This window comes from Dictyostelium purpureum (genome assembly GCF_000190715.1).
Source record: "Dictyostelium purpureum unplaced genomic scaffold DICPUscaffold_152, whole genome shotgun sequence".
NCBI lineage: Eukaryota > Evosea > Eumycetozoa > Dictyosteliales > Dictyosteliaceae > Dictyostelium > Dictyostelium purpureum.
Genome location: NW_003519489.1, coordinates 30,806 through 50,801, shown reverse-complemented (window position 1 = coordinate 50,801; position 19,996 = coordinate 30,806). Strand labels below are relative to the sequence as shown.

Genomic DNA, 19,996 nt, shown 5'->3' with positions numbered 1-19,996 from the left:
ATAAATAATAAAATATTATTAAACTTTTTTTTATTTTTTTAAAAAACTAAAATGAAATTAATCATTCATAAGTTTATTTTTATTATATCTAAATTTATATATATTAAATTAAATTTAATTATTTGTTATTATCTTTTTTTTTTATTGTGGTGGTGGTTGTTGTGGCATCATTGGTGGTGGGGCATGTGGCATCATTGGTGGTGGAGCATTTGATGGTTGTTGATCGTAATTCATTGATGGATCGAAAGTTAATGGTTGTGGCATCATTGGTTGGGCATTTGATGGTTGTTGCTGATTTTGATCAATATTCATTGATGGATCGAAAGTTGGCATGAATGGTGTAAATACATTTGAATTTGTGTTTTGTGGTTCAGGTTTTGAAGGAGTTGGGTTTAAAGAACCACCAGTATAAACTGTTTGATTTAAAGTATCAACATATCTTGGTTTTCTTCTTGTATTTGGACCACCTGGGGATACCAATGAATATTTATTAATACCTGGTGGTGCTAATGAATCACTACCTGCAGCAGCGGCACCAGGTAAATGTCTTGAAGCCGATGGCGATGATGATGATGGTGGACTTGAGTTACCGAATGGTGGAGTCATCATACCATCTGGGGTTGATGGTGAAAATGATTCAGTTGGTGGTGGTGGTGGTGGTTGGCTTGCTGCCATAGCTTCAGCCTCTTTACCTCTTTCGACCCATTTACCTAATTCTTCGTTAAAGTAAAAGTCAGAGGTGGTTTCAAGATTCATTTCCTTTGGCTTTGGTTTCTTTTTCCAGAAAAGACCAGCTAATAAACCTGGTTTAGCTTCTTGTTGGTCATCCTTGACTGGTGAAGTATTACCTGATAAAGTACCAGTGTTATTATCTGATGTATTAGATAAATCATTTTTATTTGAATCATTGGCTTGAGGGGCAACTTGAGCTTTTGGTTTAGTAGAAAATGAACTATATAAATCTTCGTCTTCATCATGTTTACTGTGACTCTTAAATGATTGTGTTGCTGTTGCTTGTGCTGCTGTTGCAGGTTGGACTGGAGTTGATGCTTTACCAAAGAAACCTGAATTTGATTGGTCTTTAACTGGGGTAGTATTAGTGCTGGTAACTACCACTGGAGCGGCTACATTTGGAGATGTTAATAATTGATCTGATGAACCATGGGTAGGGATTTGTTTATTGCTTCCACCTAAAATCTTAAAACCTTTATTGAAAATTGATTGGAACCAAGATCCAGATTCTGAAAGTTTTTTATTTGATGAATATGATGTAATTCTTTCTGCAAATGTATCCAATTGATAAATAAAACATGGATTACTTATTTGTTGTTGATGATTTTTTAATAAGTTCTTAATATGATTTAAATATCTAAAAAAATAAAAAAAAAATATTAATATTTTCATTATTAATTGTTCTAAAATTATTATTGATCACTTACTTTAATGATAAATCAATTAAACCTATATCACATAAATATGTTGCATAAACAAATTTATAAACAAAAAGAATTGGTAAAGAGTATTGTGAATTACCAAGTATTTTTGAATATTCATAAATTTCTGATCTTTGAAGTGATTCGGTAGTAATGAAATGTTTTGCAATTTTATGATCACCACCTAAAAGTACAATTCTACACGATGGATTGTTAAGTGGACCAAATTGGTAGTCAGCTAATAAATAACAAATATGAGCAGCTTCGATACGCTTTTGAGATTGCCAAATACAATCACCAATTTCACCTATTACCTTACAACCATTAGCTTTTCCATTAAAGAGTAAAGTTGCAATATTTTCTTTCCAACTATCTAAAAATGCAAAAGAGTTTTGTTTTTGCTCTGGCAATTGACTTTGGTTTGAATTATGGATATCTACGAAAAGATCACGAGTGGTACCAGAATAAAGACTATAAAGAGTTTTGAGTGGAGTGCCAGTTGGAAGTGATGCTTGAGCGAAAGTTGATAAAGTACGATTATATGCTTCACCACCTAATTGATGAGCTAAAATTAATGCATGTGACCAAACTTCGTTTTCTAAAGCAAATGCTTGTGCTGCAACAATATCACCTTGATTCATTAGAGTTTGAATTCTATTTATTAACAAACTAGTATCAGCCTCGGTTCTTTTACTATTTTTTGGAGTGTAACGGAATGGTGTTTGAACACTCTTGTTATCCAATAAAAGTGCTTGAATCGATTTAGCAACGGTTTTTTCATCCTTATCGGATGGAACACTATTAAAAAGATTACCATAATTGTTTAATAAAATCTTTAAAAGCTCCCAAAGAATTGTAGATGCTTCGAGATCTTTAGAACACAATGTATCAATTTTACCTGAAGCAATATCATTAACACGTTCGGTAATCCATTTACCAACTGCATCTTTTGATGATGATGAATTAAGTGGGCCTGGGAAAGTTGCAACATTGTTGTAAAATGTATTGTGGGAGATTAAAGATTTAATTGGGGTAATTTGAATCGAATATTTAGATAAATTAACACCATCAGCTGAAACTGGGTTACTATTTAATTTAATTTGAGCAATTTTACCACCAAAACCAAATGCAATAACTGGATGTGGACGAGTAAATAATGGGCCAACTTGTCTTTGTGGTTGATTTTGATTGAAATATTGATTTGCCATTGGTTGTTCATTCCATGAAGTCGATCGTGAATGATAAAATTGAGCATTATTACCATTAAGTGGTGGTTGTAAATGTGATGGTGTTGGTGTTGGAGAGTAAGCATAATTTACGAATCCATGACTTGGGTTTGGTGAGGCTGAACGATTTGAGAAATCTGGAAGTGAATGGTTTCTAACAAATTGGTTTGATGAAGCTGGTGGAGTGTGATAATGAGCATTCATATTGTTATAAGTTGATGGTGATCCATTAGCTGGTGAACTATTAAAAAATGGTACTGAGCCACCACTTTGATCTAATGGTGATGCATTACCAGGAATACCGATTGGTTGGCTAGTTCTATGTGGTGAGCCAATATTATTATTAACATGTGGTGATCCTGAAATTGAAGTTTGTTGGAATAAAGAATTGGGAATTGGTGGACTATTAATATTTGGTACCATTGGTTGTGATGATACAGGAACCATTGGTGGATTTGAATTTGGAATCATTATTGGTTGTGAAGTAACACTACTACTTGGGGAGGATCTTTGTTGAGATAATGATGATGGATTTGAAACTGGCATCATTAATGGTGGTGATGTTACTGAATTTTGTTGAGCTGGTTGATTTGGAACCATTGATTGTAAAGTAACACTACTACTTGGTGAAGATCTTTGTTGAGATAATGATGATGGATTTGAAATTGGCATCATTAATGGTGGGGATGTTACTGAATTTTGTTGAGATAATGATGATGGATTCGAAATTGGCATCATTAATGGTGGTGATGTTACTGAATTTTGTTGAGCTGGTTGATTTGGAACCATTGATTGTGAAGTAACACTACTACTTGGTGAGGATCTTTGTTGAGATAATGATGAGGGATTTGAATTTGACATCATTAATGGTGGTGATGAAAGCATTGGTGGTGGTGTTACTAAATTTTGTTGAGCTGGTGGATTATTAATTTGTGGAACCATTGGTAAAGGTGGAGCTTGGTTATTAATATTAACTTGTTGTTTTAAAAGGCTGGAAAATTGATCACTACTTGAATCTGATCTTTGGTGTTGTCTAGTTTGAAGACTACCAGATGATGAATGTAATGGAATTTGTGGTGTTTGTTGAATTTGAGGCTGTTGAGCTTGTGGTGGTTGATTTGAAAATGAACCTGGGTTGGATGATGGTGATGGATTTGGATTTGAATTAAAAGAGTTTGATGGAGAATTATTAAAAAATGGAATTTGTTGGGATGTTTGTTGTGGTGGTGGTTGATTCCAATAATTTTGTGGTGGTTGTGTTGGTTGTGGTTGTGGTTGCTGTGGAGATTGATATTGATTTTGGAATGGATTCATTGGTGGTTGTGGTTGTATTGGTTGTGGTTGTATTGGTTGTAGCTGTGGTTGTGGTTGTATTGGTTGTGGCTGTGGTTGCTGTGGAGGTTGATATTGATTTTGGAATGGATTCAATGGTAGTGGTAATGGTGTTTGATTCCAAAAATTTTGTGGCTGTGGTTGCTGTGGAGATTGATATTGGTTAATTGGTTGCGGTTGATATTGATTCATTGGTTGTTGATATTGGTTATAACCTCCATATGGTTGTTGGTATTGATTTTGTTGATATTGTTGTTGTTGTTGTTGTTGTTGTAATAATTGTTCTTGTTGTTTTTTTTGTAACTCTTCTCTTTCTCTTTTTTCTCTCTCTTCTCTTTCTCTTCTTTCTCTTTCTTCTCTTTCTCTTCTCTGCTTTTCCTCCTGTTCTCTCTTTATTTGCTCTTCTTGCTGTCTATTAAGATTTTCGAAAAACATTGAACTATCATCTAAACCACTAGATTCACCAAAAAATGAAGCTTCAGAGGTACTTGAACCACCAAAGAATGAAGAAACATCTTTTTCTGGTTGTTGTCTGTTAATACTACTATTATTATTTCCAAATGTTGTATTACCATTTGAACTTGATCCACCAAAAAATGATGAAACGTCTTTTTCTGATTGTTGTGGCTTTGCGGGGCTATTAAAAGAATTATTTATATTATTACTACTTGAACTTGTTCCACCAAAGAATGATGAAATATCTTTTTCTGGTTTTGGTTGTGATTGTGATTGTAATTGTGGTTGTGGTTGTGGTTGTGGTTGTTGTGGTTGTTGTTGTGGTTGTTGTGTTTGTGGTTGTGGTTGTGGTTGCGAAATATTAAATGAATGGAAAAGATTATCTGAATCATTTTGTGAACCTAACTCGGGTGTAGCGAAAAATGATGAAATATCTTTAACTGGTTTTTTTATTTGATCAGTATTAATATTGTTGTTATTATTATTATTATTGGTTGTTTCTTGATTAAAGAATAATGAAGCATCTTTTTCTTCGGCAGCAATGGCTGAAGCTAAGGAACCTGTTTCAATACTATTAACACTATTAGATTCACTCGAAGCAGAATTAAAGAATGATGCATTATGATCTATATCGTCGGTATTACTAAAAAATGATGAAATCTCTTTTTTATCGCTTTCAATATTACTATTTAATTCTGTATTATTGATATTATTATTGTTATTGTTGATATTATTATTTAGTTCGACTGTTGAATTAACTTCTTCAGTATTATTTTGGGATAATGTTACATTTTCGTTTTCAATTTTATTTTCGCTTTCATTTGGTTTTTCTTCTTGTGTTGGTAATGTTTCGACAACTGATGGCTCAACAACTGATGGTTCAACAACTGATGGTTCGACAATTGATGTTTCGACTATTGATGTTTCGGCCATTGAAGATGATTCATTGCCATTATTATTATTATTATTATTATCGCTAACTATTTGTTCATCTTGTTGTGGTGATTCGATTATTGGTGACTCTACTATTGGTTGTTCAACAATTGCTTCTGATTTGGTATCTGAACTATCACCGATTATGCTATCGCTTAATTTATTAACAACGTGTTCACTAACAAGAATATTATCAATATTTTGTGGTGTTTGCTCAAGTTGTGATTCTTGAGGTTGTTCAGTTGGTTGCGATTGTTCAACTGGTGCTTCTTGTTCTTGTGGTGGTGGTGGTGGCTGTTGCTCGACCTGTAACTCGTCACCTGCTCCTATTGAATCAAAAAAACTACTATCTGGATCTGGTTCCCCAAAGAAAAATGATTCATTTTGATTTTCCATTTTCTTTTTTTATTTTTATAAATTATAATAGAATATGTTGTATTGTTTTTTTTTTTTTTTTTCTTTTAAAAAAAAAAAATCAAATAACTAAAATAAGGAAGGTAATATTAGTATCCAAATTTAAAATATATATTTGAGACTTAATTTTATGTTATATATATATACCTTTATAATGACAAACTATATTTTTGGGAAATAAAAAAAAAAAAAGAAAACTTAATATATAAACAAATATAAAAAAAAGGGTGTGGGTTTATTAAACTATAGATACTATAATTTAATATCTATATTTATAAATATATAAATATATATTTTTTATTTTATTTTAACAAGTTTGGATATGTAAAAAAATAAAAAATAAAAAATTTAAAAAAAAATTTTAAAAATTCAAAAAAAAAAATAAAAAATTAAAGAAAATTAAATTTTTTTTTTTTTTCTTTTATATAAATTCACACACTTAACAAATAATAAACAAAATAAAATAACACACACTTTCACAATTACTAAATATGGTGGGTTAAAAAATGAAAATTAAATTAAAAACTAATTGTTTATTTTTAATTTTTTGTTAAATTAAATCTATATTTAAATTTTAAAAAAAATCTTTTAGAAAATCAATCAGAAAATAAAAGTGTGTTTTTTTTTTTAAAATAGTTTTTTTTTGGTTAAAACAAATAAATTTAAACTAAATTAAAATAAAATCGATTTTTATTTTTAGTCTTATTTAAATTTTAAAATTTAAGCAACTAAACTATTTTTATTATTATAATATTAAAAAAAATATTTCTTTTTTATAATATGCGTGAACAAATAATTTTTTAATTTTTTTTTAAAAAAAAATTTTTTATTTTTTTTTTTTATTTTTTTTTGATAAAATTTTTTATTTTTTTTCATTTAATTTTTTTTATAAATTTGTATTATATATTTATTTTAAATTTATTTTCATCAAAAGTCGATTTTTTTTATATTAAAGATATATTAAATAATAACAGCTTTAATAAAACACAAAATAATATTAAATCGAATAATTAAGATATTATAAATAATTTTAAAAATAAAAGTATATAAATAATTTTTTTTTATTAAAAATTGTAAATTTCTATATAAAACCAAATATATTTTTCGCATTCTTTCAAATATTTAGATATAAATAAATAAATATAATATATATAGCATAAAATGGAAGATAAATTCTCATGGATTGTTGGTTTAAAAGTTTTAATTAAAACTACCTCCAATGACGAATTCGAAGGTGAAGTTTTCAACTATGACCCAGTTACAACTTGTATTACACTTTGTAGGTATCAAAATATTGATATAATAGTTATTATAAAATAAATTTATAAATAATATTAATACTTTTATTTTTAAATTTCAAAAAAAAAAAAAAAATTAATACCAAAATCAAATAAACATATTAAAAAAAAAAAAAAAGTGAGTGATGAATCAACATCAGCAGTTATTACACAAAAGAGAACAGTTAGGGTTTTATTAGAGTCATCAATTGCTGATATTAAATGCCTTTCATTACCAACCAATACAGTTCCAAATGTTCAATCACCAACCAACAAGCCACAACCAAATATCAGTAGTAATAATGTTGATTTAACTTTACCACCAATAAATGTACAATTAATTAATAAAAAGCAAGATGAAATTATAAGAAAGGCAACTCAACAAGCAATGAAGATTGGTGTTGGTGTAACCTCCGAAGCCCAAGAAATTTTTAATTCTTTATCAAAAACGTATGGATAGCAAATATGTAATTAATTAGATTTTCTCAAAACTAATATTTTTTTTTTCTTTAAATAGTTTACCATGTACATGGTCAGGTGATAATATTATTGTTTTAGGAGAAATTAAAATCTCAAGTCCATATAATATAGATAATTGTACAGGCCCAGAAAATAGTAAATCACTTGATAGAGTGAAAAAAGTTGTATGTATTAACAAAATTTTAATAATATATTAACCTAAAGATTGACTAATTTTTAAATTTTATTATTATAGTTACAAGCAGAAAGAAAAAAATTAAATAAATAATGATTTATTTTTATAAATAATAAAAAAAAAAAAAATAAAAAGAAAAGAAAAATAAATTAAATTTTAGTTTTTTTTTTTTTATACAAATAATTACAATTTATTTTATGGTATTTATTTATTGTATTGTTTTTTCTTAAAAAAAATTATATGTATATATTTATTTTAAATTTATTATTACAATTATTTATTTATTATTTAAATTAATTTTTGGATTGATTCTATTTCACTTTGAAGTTTTGGGAAGAATGATTCTAATTTTTCATGTAAACCACGTAATTCATCTGGACATCTCTTTGAATGAATTTGAAGACCGCATTCCAAGATATTTGATTGTCTTGTAAGTTCAGATGATAATTTTGAAAGGAATTGTTTTTGTGGACGATATGCCTCTGCAACTTGATAAAAGGCTTCTTTATAAAGACTAATACCACCATTAACAGCAGCATCAATCATACCATTTAATGCCATAGCTAAAGGATTTAAGTTTAATTGTGGATTCTTTTCATATTTCTTGACCATTTCATCAAGTTCTTCATTTTTGGTGAAAACTGAATTTATAGCATTTTCGATTGGTGAGAGGTCAACAACTTGTTTCTTTATAACCTCAGCACGACGATGAATAGTTGGGAAGCTAGAATGTGTAAATAAGAAATGATTTTTAATCCAAAGATCACCAAACTTATTATTACTTGTTAAAACTGCACCTGAAGCTTTTTCGAATGGTTTTGAATAAACGAAAACATTGACATCATTTCTTTTGATATAGTTTTTAGAATTGTTTGGTGTACCTAAAATAATTTGTTTCTGTCTCTTTTCTACCTCCTCTTGGTTTGATGGGTTAACAATAGTAATTAAAAGGTATTGGCCATCAGAGTTTTGAATTTCGACTGTTGGTTCACTAGTTGTCTTTAATAACTCTGCATCAGGGAATTTGGATAGAATTCTTTGTGTAAAATCTGGTAATCTTTCTAATTCGAAACCTTTATAAAGGAACTCTTTACCTTGAATAGAAACTGGGAATTTCTTGCCATAATAACCTACTCTAAAGTATTCAGAGAAGAAACGTTCTGTATTTAAAATCTTTTCATAAAATTCGGCTTCTTGTAAACATGCTTCTGATAAACCTTTGTAATTAAATGTTTCTTCATAATGTTGTTTTAAATCTTGTAACAAAGTAATACATCTTTCCCATACTTGACCTTTATCTAAATATTGAATTGCCAATTTCATTAAACGTACTTTACGTTCGGTGGCTGTTTCTTGTGGCATCATAATTGGTTGGTTGTTACCAGCCAAATTTAAATTATAGATTGGTATAATTTGTTCGCTATTCCACTCGTAAAGATCTGAATGTAAAAGTAAAGTAAAACCTGCTTCTGTAAAGTATCCATTGGTTAAATGTTGATTTAATAACTCGTAAAGATATTTAATATAAGTATCTTTTCTATCTTTAAAGTATTCCATCATTTTAAGTGTTGCAATGGTTCTTTCTTCTTCAAAGGCACGATCGGTGGGCAATGTTCTAAATTCGAAAAGTAATGAAAGTAATTGAATAATATTTGAAATGAAAGATTTGGCCTCTTTATTAAATGAACAATGGTCACTATCGATGGAGTTGGTTAAACGTTTCATTAAAAAGTTTTTAAAGATTTCTTCGTCACAAATTCTTTCTCTAATTGTAATTTTATCTAAAACTTCAATAGTTTTGCTTTCGACCTTCTTTAATGATTTGTTTTCATTAAATTCATTCTTCATAATTAAATAGAAAAAGTTTTGAGCAAATTCATTAACTTGATTATTACCATTTAATAGTGAGTATAATAAATGAACAACTATATTTTGATAAAGCTGGTTTTGAATTTGCATTTTATTGACATAGTCCCATGTTGAGGAAATTGAATTTAATATATTGATACGAATACTATCCAATTCGGTCTTGATGTAGTTTAGTCTATTAATTCTATTTTCGCTTAATTTCAATGTTGGTGTATTTAAAAATGCAAATTTAACATTAAATAATAATGCCCAATCATTTGAATCGCTAAAGTATTTGATGCAATATGGTTCAATGGTTTCAAGTGTTGAAATGGTAACTTGGTATTGGAAAAGATTGAGTGTTGGCCATTTAAGTGAGTAAACAAGTTTGCTAAGGAAACCTTCCAATATTTTTAATAATTTTTTAATAAATACTTTGATGTTCTTTTCTTCTTTTAATGTTTCTTCCATATATTTCTCTAAAAGGTTTGAATATTTGTAACCACCATCATGCTTTAAGAAATAATGAATAGTGGTGTAGAAATTTGAAACTAAAAAGGTATTTTCGGTATTAATATTAATAGAAGAGCCACCACCAAAAAGAATTTCATTTACTAAATTTGATAAGCAGGTATCTACTAGAGAAAACATTTTACTAAATATAATGGCAACAATATTTAAAGCTTTGTTTCTATCTTGAACATCTTCTAATGATTGAATCGATTCTAAAAGCAAAGCAAGCAATTGGTTTGCAAGTCTTAACTCCTCACCCTTATTTAAATGCTGATCGATAGTTGAAACCAATGCTGGTAATAAGTGTTGATAAGTATCTGGACCAATTGGTAGCTGGGTTGAAAGAATCTTGTGGTAAACAGTAAGTTTTAATTGGTAGAAATTTTTATCACTATAATAAACAGTTTCCATAAAGTCTGATAAAATAATACAGAGCTCGGTGTGGGTGAAAAAGTTACCTAAACCTTTCATAATAACCGCAAAGTTTTTAATAGCAAATGTTTGTGGAACAATTAAAAGAGTTTGATTACTATTTGACATTAATTTGTTTAATAAACCTAAGAACTCTCTAAGGTCATCTTTCCATTGTGATTCTTCTTCTGGTGAGGAACCTTTTTCTCTAGTGTAAACCAAACGTGATTTAGTAATAATTCTAAACATAAATTCTAAAGTTTTGAGTGTATTTGACATTTTAGCGGTTTCTTTACTTGATATATCTTTGATAGAATTTGAAATACATCTTAAAAGATGTTTGTGTGTATTTGCGATTGAGAATTGTTCTACAATATAATGGTCCATTTCACTTTTAAAATGTTTGAAACGATTGGTTCTTTCATCGGTCAATAAGCCCATAACAAAAACAAGAGTATTGTAAACCATTAAAGTATTTTCATTTGGAGCCTTGGGGTTATCTGATGAAGTATTTGAGAATAAATCGAAAATAGATAATAAACTGTCTAAAATTTTGTTAAGATTTCTCATAATTTGAATTGGATCAACAAATTTAAATCTGTCGAAAATCGAGATGATATTCTTATTATTTCTCCAATTGAGAAGCTGAATGACGGATTGGTGTTGAATAAAATCGCTTGAGTGAAGTAAAGATTTGATTTTTAATGTTTCATTCTTTTTAATGATTGAGTGTTTATCTTTTTCTTTCTTATCACCAGTTTGTGGAGATGAGTTGGATGAGTTTGCAGAGTTATTTGAGCTACTATTATTTGAGTTAAAATCAATATAGCTTGAAATAGGTGGAATTTGATCAATTGATGTTAATTTAAACATTTGTAAGACATGGTCACCATTAGAGATTACAGTAGAGTCCTCATTACCCAATTTGATACAAGAGAAACCAACTAAAGAATTCTTTTCCTTTGATGAGGTGTTTGAACGGTTTTTAACAAAGAATAAAATATGTGCTTTTGGGAAATGCTTTTCAGGAATATTAAAATGAATAGATTCATTCCAAATGCTGGTACCATTATTTAAGAGAACTGTAGTTGTATGAATTTCTGAAACATAATTAGAACCGCTTCCTAATGAAATACAGTTCTCCAAGTATTCACCATCTTCCAAACGTACCTTGATTATAACTTCCATTTTTTTACCTTGGGCAAATTTACCGCTATCTAATGTCATATAAAATTTGTGAATCTTTTCAGAGAATACAATTTTGTGTTCTAATTTTTCTACTTTGGTTAATTGATTATATTGAGGGAATTTACTTGAAAAACTATCAAATGTTTGATCATAAAAACTTAATGAAATTGGTAATATTGATTGTGGTAAACCTGATGTTGCTTTTGGTACTAAATCTAAATGTTTTTTAATTTCATCATCTGAATTTTTCATAATAACTAAAATTTTAAAAAATTAATTAATATGATATTTAATTTTTATAAAAAAAAAAAAAAAATACTTACAATCTGGTATTTGAGAAATTGAAATATCAGTTGAGTTTGTTGAATAAAATTGTAAATTTGAGGTTCTTTCTAAACCGATTTGATTTTCAACTAATAAATTTGGAGCAGAAATACATGCAAATGCAAATGGTCTTCTAAAATCAGTGTTTGTACCTTTTTTAAGATCCTTATTTTCATCTACATCCTTGAATGGACCTTTACGAACAACTTTACATAGGAAACAAATATCCTCGGTGATATCAGATGGTTCTATATTTTTAAGTAAGAATCTAAATGATGCATTTTGATTTGCAACTGTATCCCATTCAGCTTTGACTTGTTCAGTAATATATCTTGATTGCGAGAAATTGTATAATGAGAAATAAAATTCGTAATTCTTTTTAGCTGGTAATGTACATTTATTTAATTTAATATCGCAAAGAATTTGACCATAGTCCCATTGTTTCTTATGAATACCATCTTGAGAGTTTGATGTCGATGTTGAGTTTGATGCTGATGAAGATGAATTAATAGATTGAGATAAAACACTAGATGAATGTAAATTTCCACTGGAGCTTTGATTACCAGTTTGTGATGCTAATGTTAAAGATGATTTTGATGATGATGATGCTGCTGAACCAGTTGATACTGATGAAGATGAACCAGATGATGTATCTTTTTTCTTTTCGTACATTTGATAATGATACTTTAATAGTTTCATTGGTGATTCGTTGTCGTGAGTTAAAATTTCACCATTGTCATCAACAATATAAAATTCGTTTGATAAAAAGGCTCTAGTAATTTCGATTTCTTTTCTGAGAGTAGCATGAAGAGCTGGGTCAGAATTTTCAGAGTTTAATATTTTTTCTCTAACAGTTTGAACACTCTTTACTCTATCTCTAAGGACCAATTGATTCTTTTCAATTTGTTTTTCTGATATTTTACTTGTTGTACTATTTGAACGTGGAGATGAAGTTGAAAATGATTCTGGATCCATGAGCTGTTCTGAAACTTCGATGACTACATCTAAAAGATCACTAAATAATTGATATTCCTTATCATTAATATTACGTACTGAATCTGCTGGGAAATCTACCATTTCACCCCATCCATCCAAACCTACTTTGACACGACCAGAATAAACTTTGTCAGATTTCTTTTCTAATATTGATAAAACATCACCCCTAATTACAGTATAGTTATTACTAGTTCTAATATCTTTGATGGCAACAACTTTTTGAGAATCTGCTGGTGGATCATGACTCTTTGGATATAGTAGTTTGGTATTTGAAATTGAGAATGAGCCACTTTTAAAACCATTTGAACCAAAATAGGTATCTTTTTCGCCCTTTTCTTTAATTTCTAAAATATCACCACGTTGTACTGTTAATGAACTAAAATCACCTTTTATGTTGGATAAAACTCTTACAAATTCACCTCTTTTTTCTTTTTGGATGGTTTCACTAGATAATTTTGAAACATTATTATTTAAAAGTTCATTATTAATTGGTTTTGATGTTTCTTCTTTTTTAATTTGTGGTTGTAATTTTTTAATAGGTTGTGCTGGTTGTGGTGTTTTAATTGGTTCCTTTGGTTCTTCTTTTGAATCAAGTGGTGGTAATACATAAACTAATGTTTGTGGTCTAACTGAAATAGGTGAAATAGTTGGTGTAGTATTGCTTGATGATATTGGTGTGGTTTCATTTGTTGTATTATTTTCTTTGGTTGGTGCTAAAGTTGGTGATTGTGTATTTGGTGATTGTGTAGTTGGGGTTGTGGTTGGTGATGATAATGAGATACTTTCACTGTTTGATGGTGATTTTTTAAGACCTGCTGCACCTTTAAATGCTGGTGTATTTGGAGCTGATGATGCAGCTGGTTTTAATGGAAATGCACGGTTACCAGCTAATGGTGGAGATGGTTGTGATGAAATATTTTCACTATTTGATGGTGATTTCTTTAATGCAAAACCTTTAAAAGATGGTGTTGATGGCTCTGAACTATTAGCAGCTGACTTTAATATTGGTGAAGTTTTAAGACTCGAAATAGGTGATATATTACTTTTAATTGGTTGTTGTGTAGAATTTATAATTGGTGATGATGTTGAAGGTGATGGTGATGATGGTGATGAAGAACCTGCTCCTGCTATATTAGTAGATGTCGATTTAATTTGCTCTATTCTATTATTTGCTGATTCTGTTGTTGTTGAACCTGCTGCATTTGTTGGTGCTGTTGTTTGTGCTAATGGTTTTTTTGCTGGTATTTTAAAATTTGGTGTAGCTTTTTGTGGTACTGTTTCTGCTGCTGGTTTATTAAACATACTAGCTAATTTACTAATCGATGGTTTAGGTGCTTCTATTAAAATAAATAAATAATAAATGGAAACAAAATATATTTCAAATTATTAACAATTAATTAGTATTTTTGTTTTATAATTATTATATAAAATAATTGCGTCGTAAAGTGGGTTTCTTACCTGGTTGATTCGACATTGTTTCAAACTTTGGTTATTTATTTGATGGGTTATTTTGTATTATTGACTTTTACAAAAAAAACTAAATAATATATAAAAATAAAAAAAAAACAAGAAAAATAATAATAAATGATTTACGATTAATATTACAATTTTTTATAAAGTAAATAAAAAAAATAAAAAAAAACTTTATATAAAGGGTCAAAAAATAAAATATCTTTAGTATAATTTTAAGTTTTTTAAAAAAAAAAAAGGGCCACCCCCAACTTTTTTTTTAAGTTAATATTTTTTTTTAAGTTAATATCTTTAAAAAATAAAAAAAAATAATAATATGGCCCTTTTTTTTTTAAAAAACTTAAAATTTTTTTTTTTTATTTTTATTTTTTTAAATCTACTCTTTGTAAAGTCCCTTTTTTATTTTAAACTTCTTCATTTGATTTTGTTTTTTTATTTGATTCTCTTTTTAATTCATTTTCTTTTAATATTGGTTCAGGAATGTTGTTTAGGACAAAAAGTGTTATTCTTTTTACACTGACATGCTATTGCTGAAACATGGTCCATTTTGACCATATTTAATTTCACAAACTTTAAAATTAGTTTTACGTTTTTATTGATCAATAAACTGCATTACCAGTTCAATTGAAAGCCACCAATATAATAAAATAATAATTGTTTTTTGGTAATGATCATACAAATGAATTTTTAGGCACCTTTTACATCTGTTTTTTGTTTTTTATACTTTGGTTCGGTTGAATATAAAGTAAATGAACTATTACTATTTTTGTTGCTATTATTATTTGTATTCATTTTCCAAATATGTAAATAGATTATATTTTTTGATATAATAAATATGTTATCCCAAAATAAAATAAAAAATAAAATCTTTTTTTTTTTTTTTTACGATTATAAATTAATTAAATTTTATTTATTAATTTAAAAAGTATATTTTCGCTTGGGTGGTCAATCGTACCTAGTAACTAGGTATTCCATGCCATGTAAAATTCAGATACGGAGGTTCTGCAAATTGAACATTGAGGACTGGATGATTTTTTGATTAAAGTTGCACATCTTCCACAAAGTCTATGGCCACATTCTCTCCAACAAACTTGTTTTTCATTTTCTTCACAAATATGACAATATTTTTCTCTATCCAAATCGATTTGCATTTTTTCCCATTCTATCGCTAATATTGTTAAGTTGGTTACTAACCCAATTTCGAAGATCCCTGTTCTCGTTTTTAAGATAGGTATTCTCTTTTAATAATAATAAATTTTGCTCCTCGATCGAAAGAGGTTCACCATTTTTGTTTTTCAATTTGGATGGTGCTATTGTTGCCGGTGGTGGTGGTAATAAGCTACTTGTTGTTGTAGTTGTTGTAGTTGTTGTGGTAGTATGTGAGCCCACTGGAACTGATGAGGGGTATACATGTTGCGGGTGATTATGATGGGCTTGAGAGTGATTAAAGTTATCATTTATATAGTTATTTACACCATTTCCATTGTTATTACTACCATTTACATCTTCATCATCTTGACCAAATATATAACAATATGCCAAACCAGCTCCAGCTGCTAATGTTCCCCAAAAATATGGCGATTTTAATATTTCCTTAATGTCATAGTTTAGTATATTTTCTACCTTTGGTGCACCCTTTGTAATATATTTAAAACTATCATATTCATCAAGTGGATCCATTTCTTCTTCTTCTTTTTAAAGTGTTTTTATTATTATGATAATTATTTTATTATTGATATGAAGATGATAGTGATTATTACAAATTTTTTGTTTATAAAAGTTTAATTATTCTTTTTATTTTTATTTTTTTTGTTTATATATGAATACAACAGTTTTATTTTACAATTAATATGAAAGAATTTATTATTTTGAGGAAAAAAAAAAAAAACAATATTAAAATAATAAAATATTTAATTAAAAAAAAAAAAAAAATATATAATTTAAATAAAAATTATGTTTATATTATTACTATTATTATTTTATTATTGCAGAAAGTGGTTTATGGTGAGTTTTTGTATGTTTAATGTTAGGTTTGTATGTTTTAAATACTGCTATTATTATTTTTATTATTAGTTATATATTTGAATTTAATTTTACAACTCTATCTAAAGATTTTTAAAGTTAGAATTTCACAAAAAAAATAAAAAATAATGTTAATATTAATATAATATTATATTTTTGCATAAAAAAAAAAAAAAAAAAAAAATTAAACAATATGTTCTATCTATCTACTTTTTGTATCATTTATATGTTGTTTTATTTATTTTCGTTTGTTGTTCAGAATGTGAAAATGGAATTTTTTTTAATTATAAAATATTTAGTTTAAATATAAAAAATATAAAATAAAAAGATACATAAAAAAAAAATAAAAAATTATATATAATAAAAAAAATAAAAAAAAATTAAACAAAATAAATAATTATTTTTTATTTTTTTATTTATTTTTTTTTATTTTTTATTTTTTTTTAAAAAGTGTTGTTTGTCTTGGTGTGTGTGTGTGTGGTATATTATTACTATTTTATGAATAAAAATATAATTATTATACATACATTAATTCCTAATTATTTAATTTATTAATTTTATTCTTTTTTATGATTTATAGAATTTTGTGAAGTTATATACAATTTTTCATAAAAAAAGAAAATAAAATAAAATAAAAAAAACAATTTAGTTTTAAATAAATTTATTATTTTATTATTATTATTATTTCTATTTAACAGCTATGTTATTTAAATTAAAGTTGATATCCCAAAATATTGAAAAAAAAAAAAATTAAAAAAAAATAAAAAAAAATAAAAAAAAAAAATAAAAAAAATAATTAAAATAAAAAAAAAAAAATAAAAAAAATTAACTTGTTTTTGGGTTTTAAAATACCCAAATTTTTTTTTTTAATCACTGCTATTTCTATATTTATACTTTAAAAACGATAAATCAATTGACTATAATGTTGGGTGAATCCAAAAGAATTTACATTTTTTTATTTTTTATTATTTTTTTTTGGTTTTAAAAATTTTTTATTTTTTGTTCTTTTTTTTAAAGGATGGTTTTAATCAAATAATATATTTTATTTACCATTCTTCTTCTTCGATGGTTGGTTGGTCGGATAGGATGTCATATTTAATTCCATGCTTTTGTTTTTCTTTTTCTTTTGATTCTTGTTGTCTTTGTTGTTTTTTTGAATTTTCAACAATTTCGTTAATTTCTTCTTTAACTACCTCTTTTATATCTTCTTTTAAATTTTTTTTGAGTTCATCTTTATATTCACTTTTAAAGCCTTCACGGAATATATGGCCTGGATCTTCAATACCTAATTCTTGTTCCCATGAGTCAATTTCTTCATTTAATTCTTCATCGATTTCACTTTCTGATAATTCATCGACAATGTCGTCAATATCCTTGTCAATACTTTTTTCTAATTGTTCCTTTTCTAATTTTTCATCAATGTCTTTTTCATCTTGAACCAAGTCTTTTTCTAACAAATCTTTAGTTTCTTTTAATTGTTGTTCTTGCTCTTGTTGTTTTTCTTGATTAAGAAATTCATTTAATTGTTTAATTTCCTTTTCACTTAATAAATCATCGAGAGCACCATTTTCGTTATCAATTGATTCATTGACTGGTTCTTGTTCAATTGGTTTTTGTTTTTTTTGTTGTTTCTTTTTTTGTTGTCTCTTCTTTTTCTTTGGTAGTTCTTCTTCTTCTTCTTCTTCTTCTTCTTCTTGAACTAATTTTTCGAGGTTGCTTACTGGATCATTCAATATTTCGGCTGGATCAAAGTCAAAATTGATTTTTTGTTTCTTTAGCTCAGGTAATTCGGTTTCGTCACTATAGCCATGGTGGATTAAATCTTCATTATCATTTTGATTTGTTTCTGGTACAACTTCATCCTTATAATTGTTATATGATAAATTTGGAACGATTTCATCATTTGCAATTGGAGAGTATTCATGACCCAACTCCTCTTCTTCTAGTTCAGAGTCTTCAACACCTTCAGGTCTTCTTTTTTGTATTTCTTTCTCAACTTCTTTTTTTATTTCTTTTTCTATTTCTTTTTCAAATTCTTTATTCTTTTCTTCGACCCAGTCGTCTCTTAAGCCTTCATCCTCTTGATTAAAATCATCAAAATTAATTGGTTTTGGTTTTAAATCTTTAATTTGGCCCATAGAAACAGGTATTTTGGCGGTTTTGTTTGAAAGGATTGGCTTTAAATCAAAATTACCTGGTGAGGCTTCTTCGGTTGATATTAATTTCTTTGATTGCTTATTATCACTTGAATTTCTAGTTGATGTTGGGCTGGCAATAACTGATTCTGATTTTGATTTTGGTAAACTGAAACGAACAGTTTTACGTGGAACAAATGCATTTGATGATGGCTTTAATACAGATGCAGATTTATTCATATTCTTTAATTGTTGCATACGAATTTGTTGTTGAGATGGTAATGCTTGCTGTGGTTTATTTCCATGCTCTCTGTAGAATGTTTGCATACACTCATCCAATAAAAGTGGGAATAAATGTTTAATAGCTCTTGGGATGTCCTCTCTACCATTGGTATTCTTGTTCCAAATATGAATCATATTGAAATCGGTACCTTGTTTCTTTCTAATAGAAATACCACAAATATCATCGTTATCAGGTAAGTATGAACTGAACTGCTCCCCAACTACAGATAATACCAACTCATTCCAGATTTCATCACTATGAAATTAATATAAAAAAATTAAAAATAATAAGTAAATAAAAAATTCTAATTTTAAAAATAAATAAATAATTTTAAAACAAATAAATCTTTACGTTTGAAATTTTTTAACTTTTAAAACAAATTCACCACCCTCTTCATTTTCTTCCCAAATTGGTCTTGTTCCTTTTTTGAATAAATGAAAGCATGAATTATTTGGTAACTTTGAAATATTTGGTATTCTATTAAAGCTTAACCAAAATTCCTTTTTTTTTTGAATAAAAGAAATTTTTTTTTTTAAAAATATAAAATTTAATTAAAAATAAAAAAAAAAAAAAAAAAAAAAAAAAAATTAAATATTAATTAATTTAATTAATTTTAAATATAAATTAAATAAAAATATTACTTACTTGAATTGTTGAAAATGAATATAATTGTTTTAAAGCATTTAAATATTCATCAATTGAAGCAATTGAATTGTTATTGTTTGTGTAGTGATCTTCCCAAAATGACCATTCATTTTCCAATGGTAATAATTCTGAATCTTCATCTTTGTTTTGTTGTTTTTTCAATAAATTTTTTGATTTTTCGAGTGAATCTGCTTGATGTTCTTGAGCAACGAAAATCTGCTTCTTTTTCTTGCTATCTTTATCAACGAAATCATTATTTAAAATATCCGTCATTTTGTTTGTTCGTTTAATTTATTTTCATAAAACTATTATATATTTACAAATAAAATATAAAGTGCTTTAAATTATAAATAAAAATAATAATTGAAGTTTTAAATGTATATATTCAATAAATTTAATTTTTTAATTATTTATTTATATATTATTATTTATTAA

General features: G+C 27.2%; 5 protein-coding genes across 5 annotated transcripts; 1 reads left to right on the top strand and 4 right to left on the bottom strand.

Annotated features, from left to right (window-relative positions):
* Positions 1-40: 40 nt before the first annotated feature.
* On the bottom strand, positions 41-5,776 carry DICPUDRAFT_98175 (uncharacterized protein; the record flags this gene model as incomplete). Its single annotated transcript, XM_003288851.1, has 2 exons — positions 41-1,369; positions 1,440-5,776. 2 exons carry the CDS (start codon positions 5,774-5,776, stop codon positions 142-144), a joined length of 5,565 nt encoding a protein of 1,854 aa, XP_003288899.1. The 3' UTR covers positions 41-141.
* Positions 5,777-6,955: 1,179 nt separating this feature from the next.
* Positions 6,956-7,819, top strand: DICPUDRAFT_88261 (uncharacterized protein; the record flags this gene model as incomplete). Its single annotated transcript, XM_003288858.1, has 4 exons — positions 6,956-7,073; positions 7,212-7,521; positions 7,589-7,715; positions 7,787-7,819. The coding sequence occupies 4 exons, from the start codon at positions 6,956-6,958 to the stop codon at positions 7,817-7,819; spliced, it is 588 nt and encodes a 195-aa protein (XP_003288906.1).
* A 195-nt stretch (positions 7,820-8,014) lies between these two features.
* On the bottom strand, positions 8,015-14,344 carry DICPUDRAFT_34798 (uncharacterized protein; the record flags this gene model as incomplete). Its single annotated transcript, XM_003288850.1, has 3 exons — positions 8,015-11,943; positions 12,010-13,893; positions 13,960-14,344. Coding segments are annotated over 3 exons (6,198 nt in total), but the record flags the coding sequence as incomplete, so codon positions are not given.
* Positions 14,345-15,360: 1,016 nt separating this feature from the next.
* On the bottom strand, positions 15,361-16,306 carry DICPUDRAFT_92192 (uncharacterized protein). Its single transcript, XM_003288849.1, has one exon. It carries the CDS (start codon positions 16,154-16,156, stop codon positions 15,608-15,610), a length of 549 nt encoding a protein of 182 aa, XP_003288897.1. The 5' UTR covers positions 16,157-16,306; the 3' UTR covers positions 15,361-15,607.
* A 1,238-nt stretch (positions 16,307-17,544) lies between these two features.
* On the bottom strand, positions 17,545-19,834 carry DICPUDRAFT_98173 (uncharacterized protein; the record flags this gene model as incomplete). Its single annotated transcript, XM_003288848.1, has 3 exons — positions 17,545-19,171; positions 19,268-19,416; positions 19,562-19,834. 3 exons carry the CDS (start codon positions 19,832-19,834, stop codon positions 17,545-17,547), a joined length of 2,049 nt encoding a protein of 682 aa, XP_003288896.1.
* Positions 19,835-19,996: the final 162 nt, after the last annotated feature.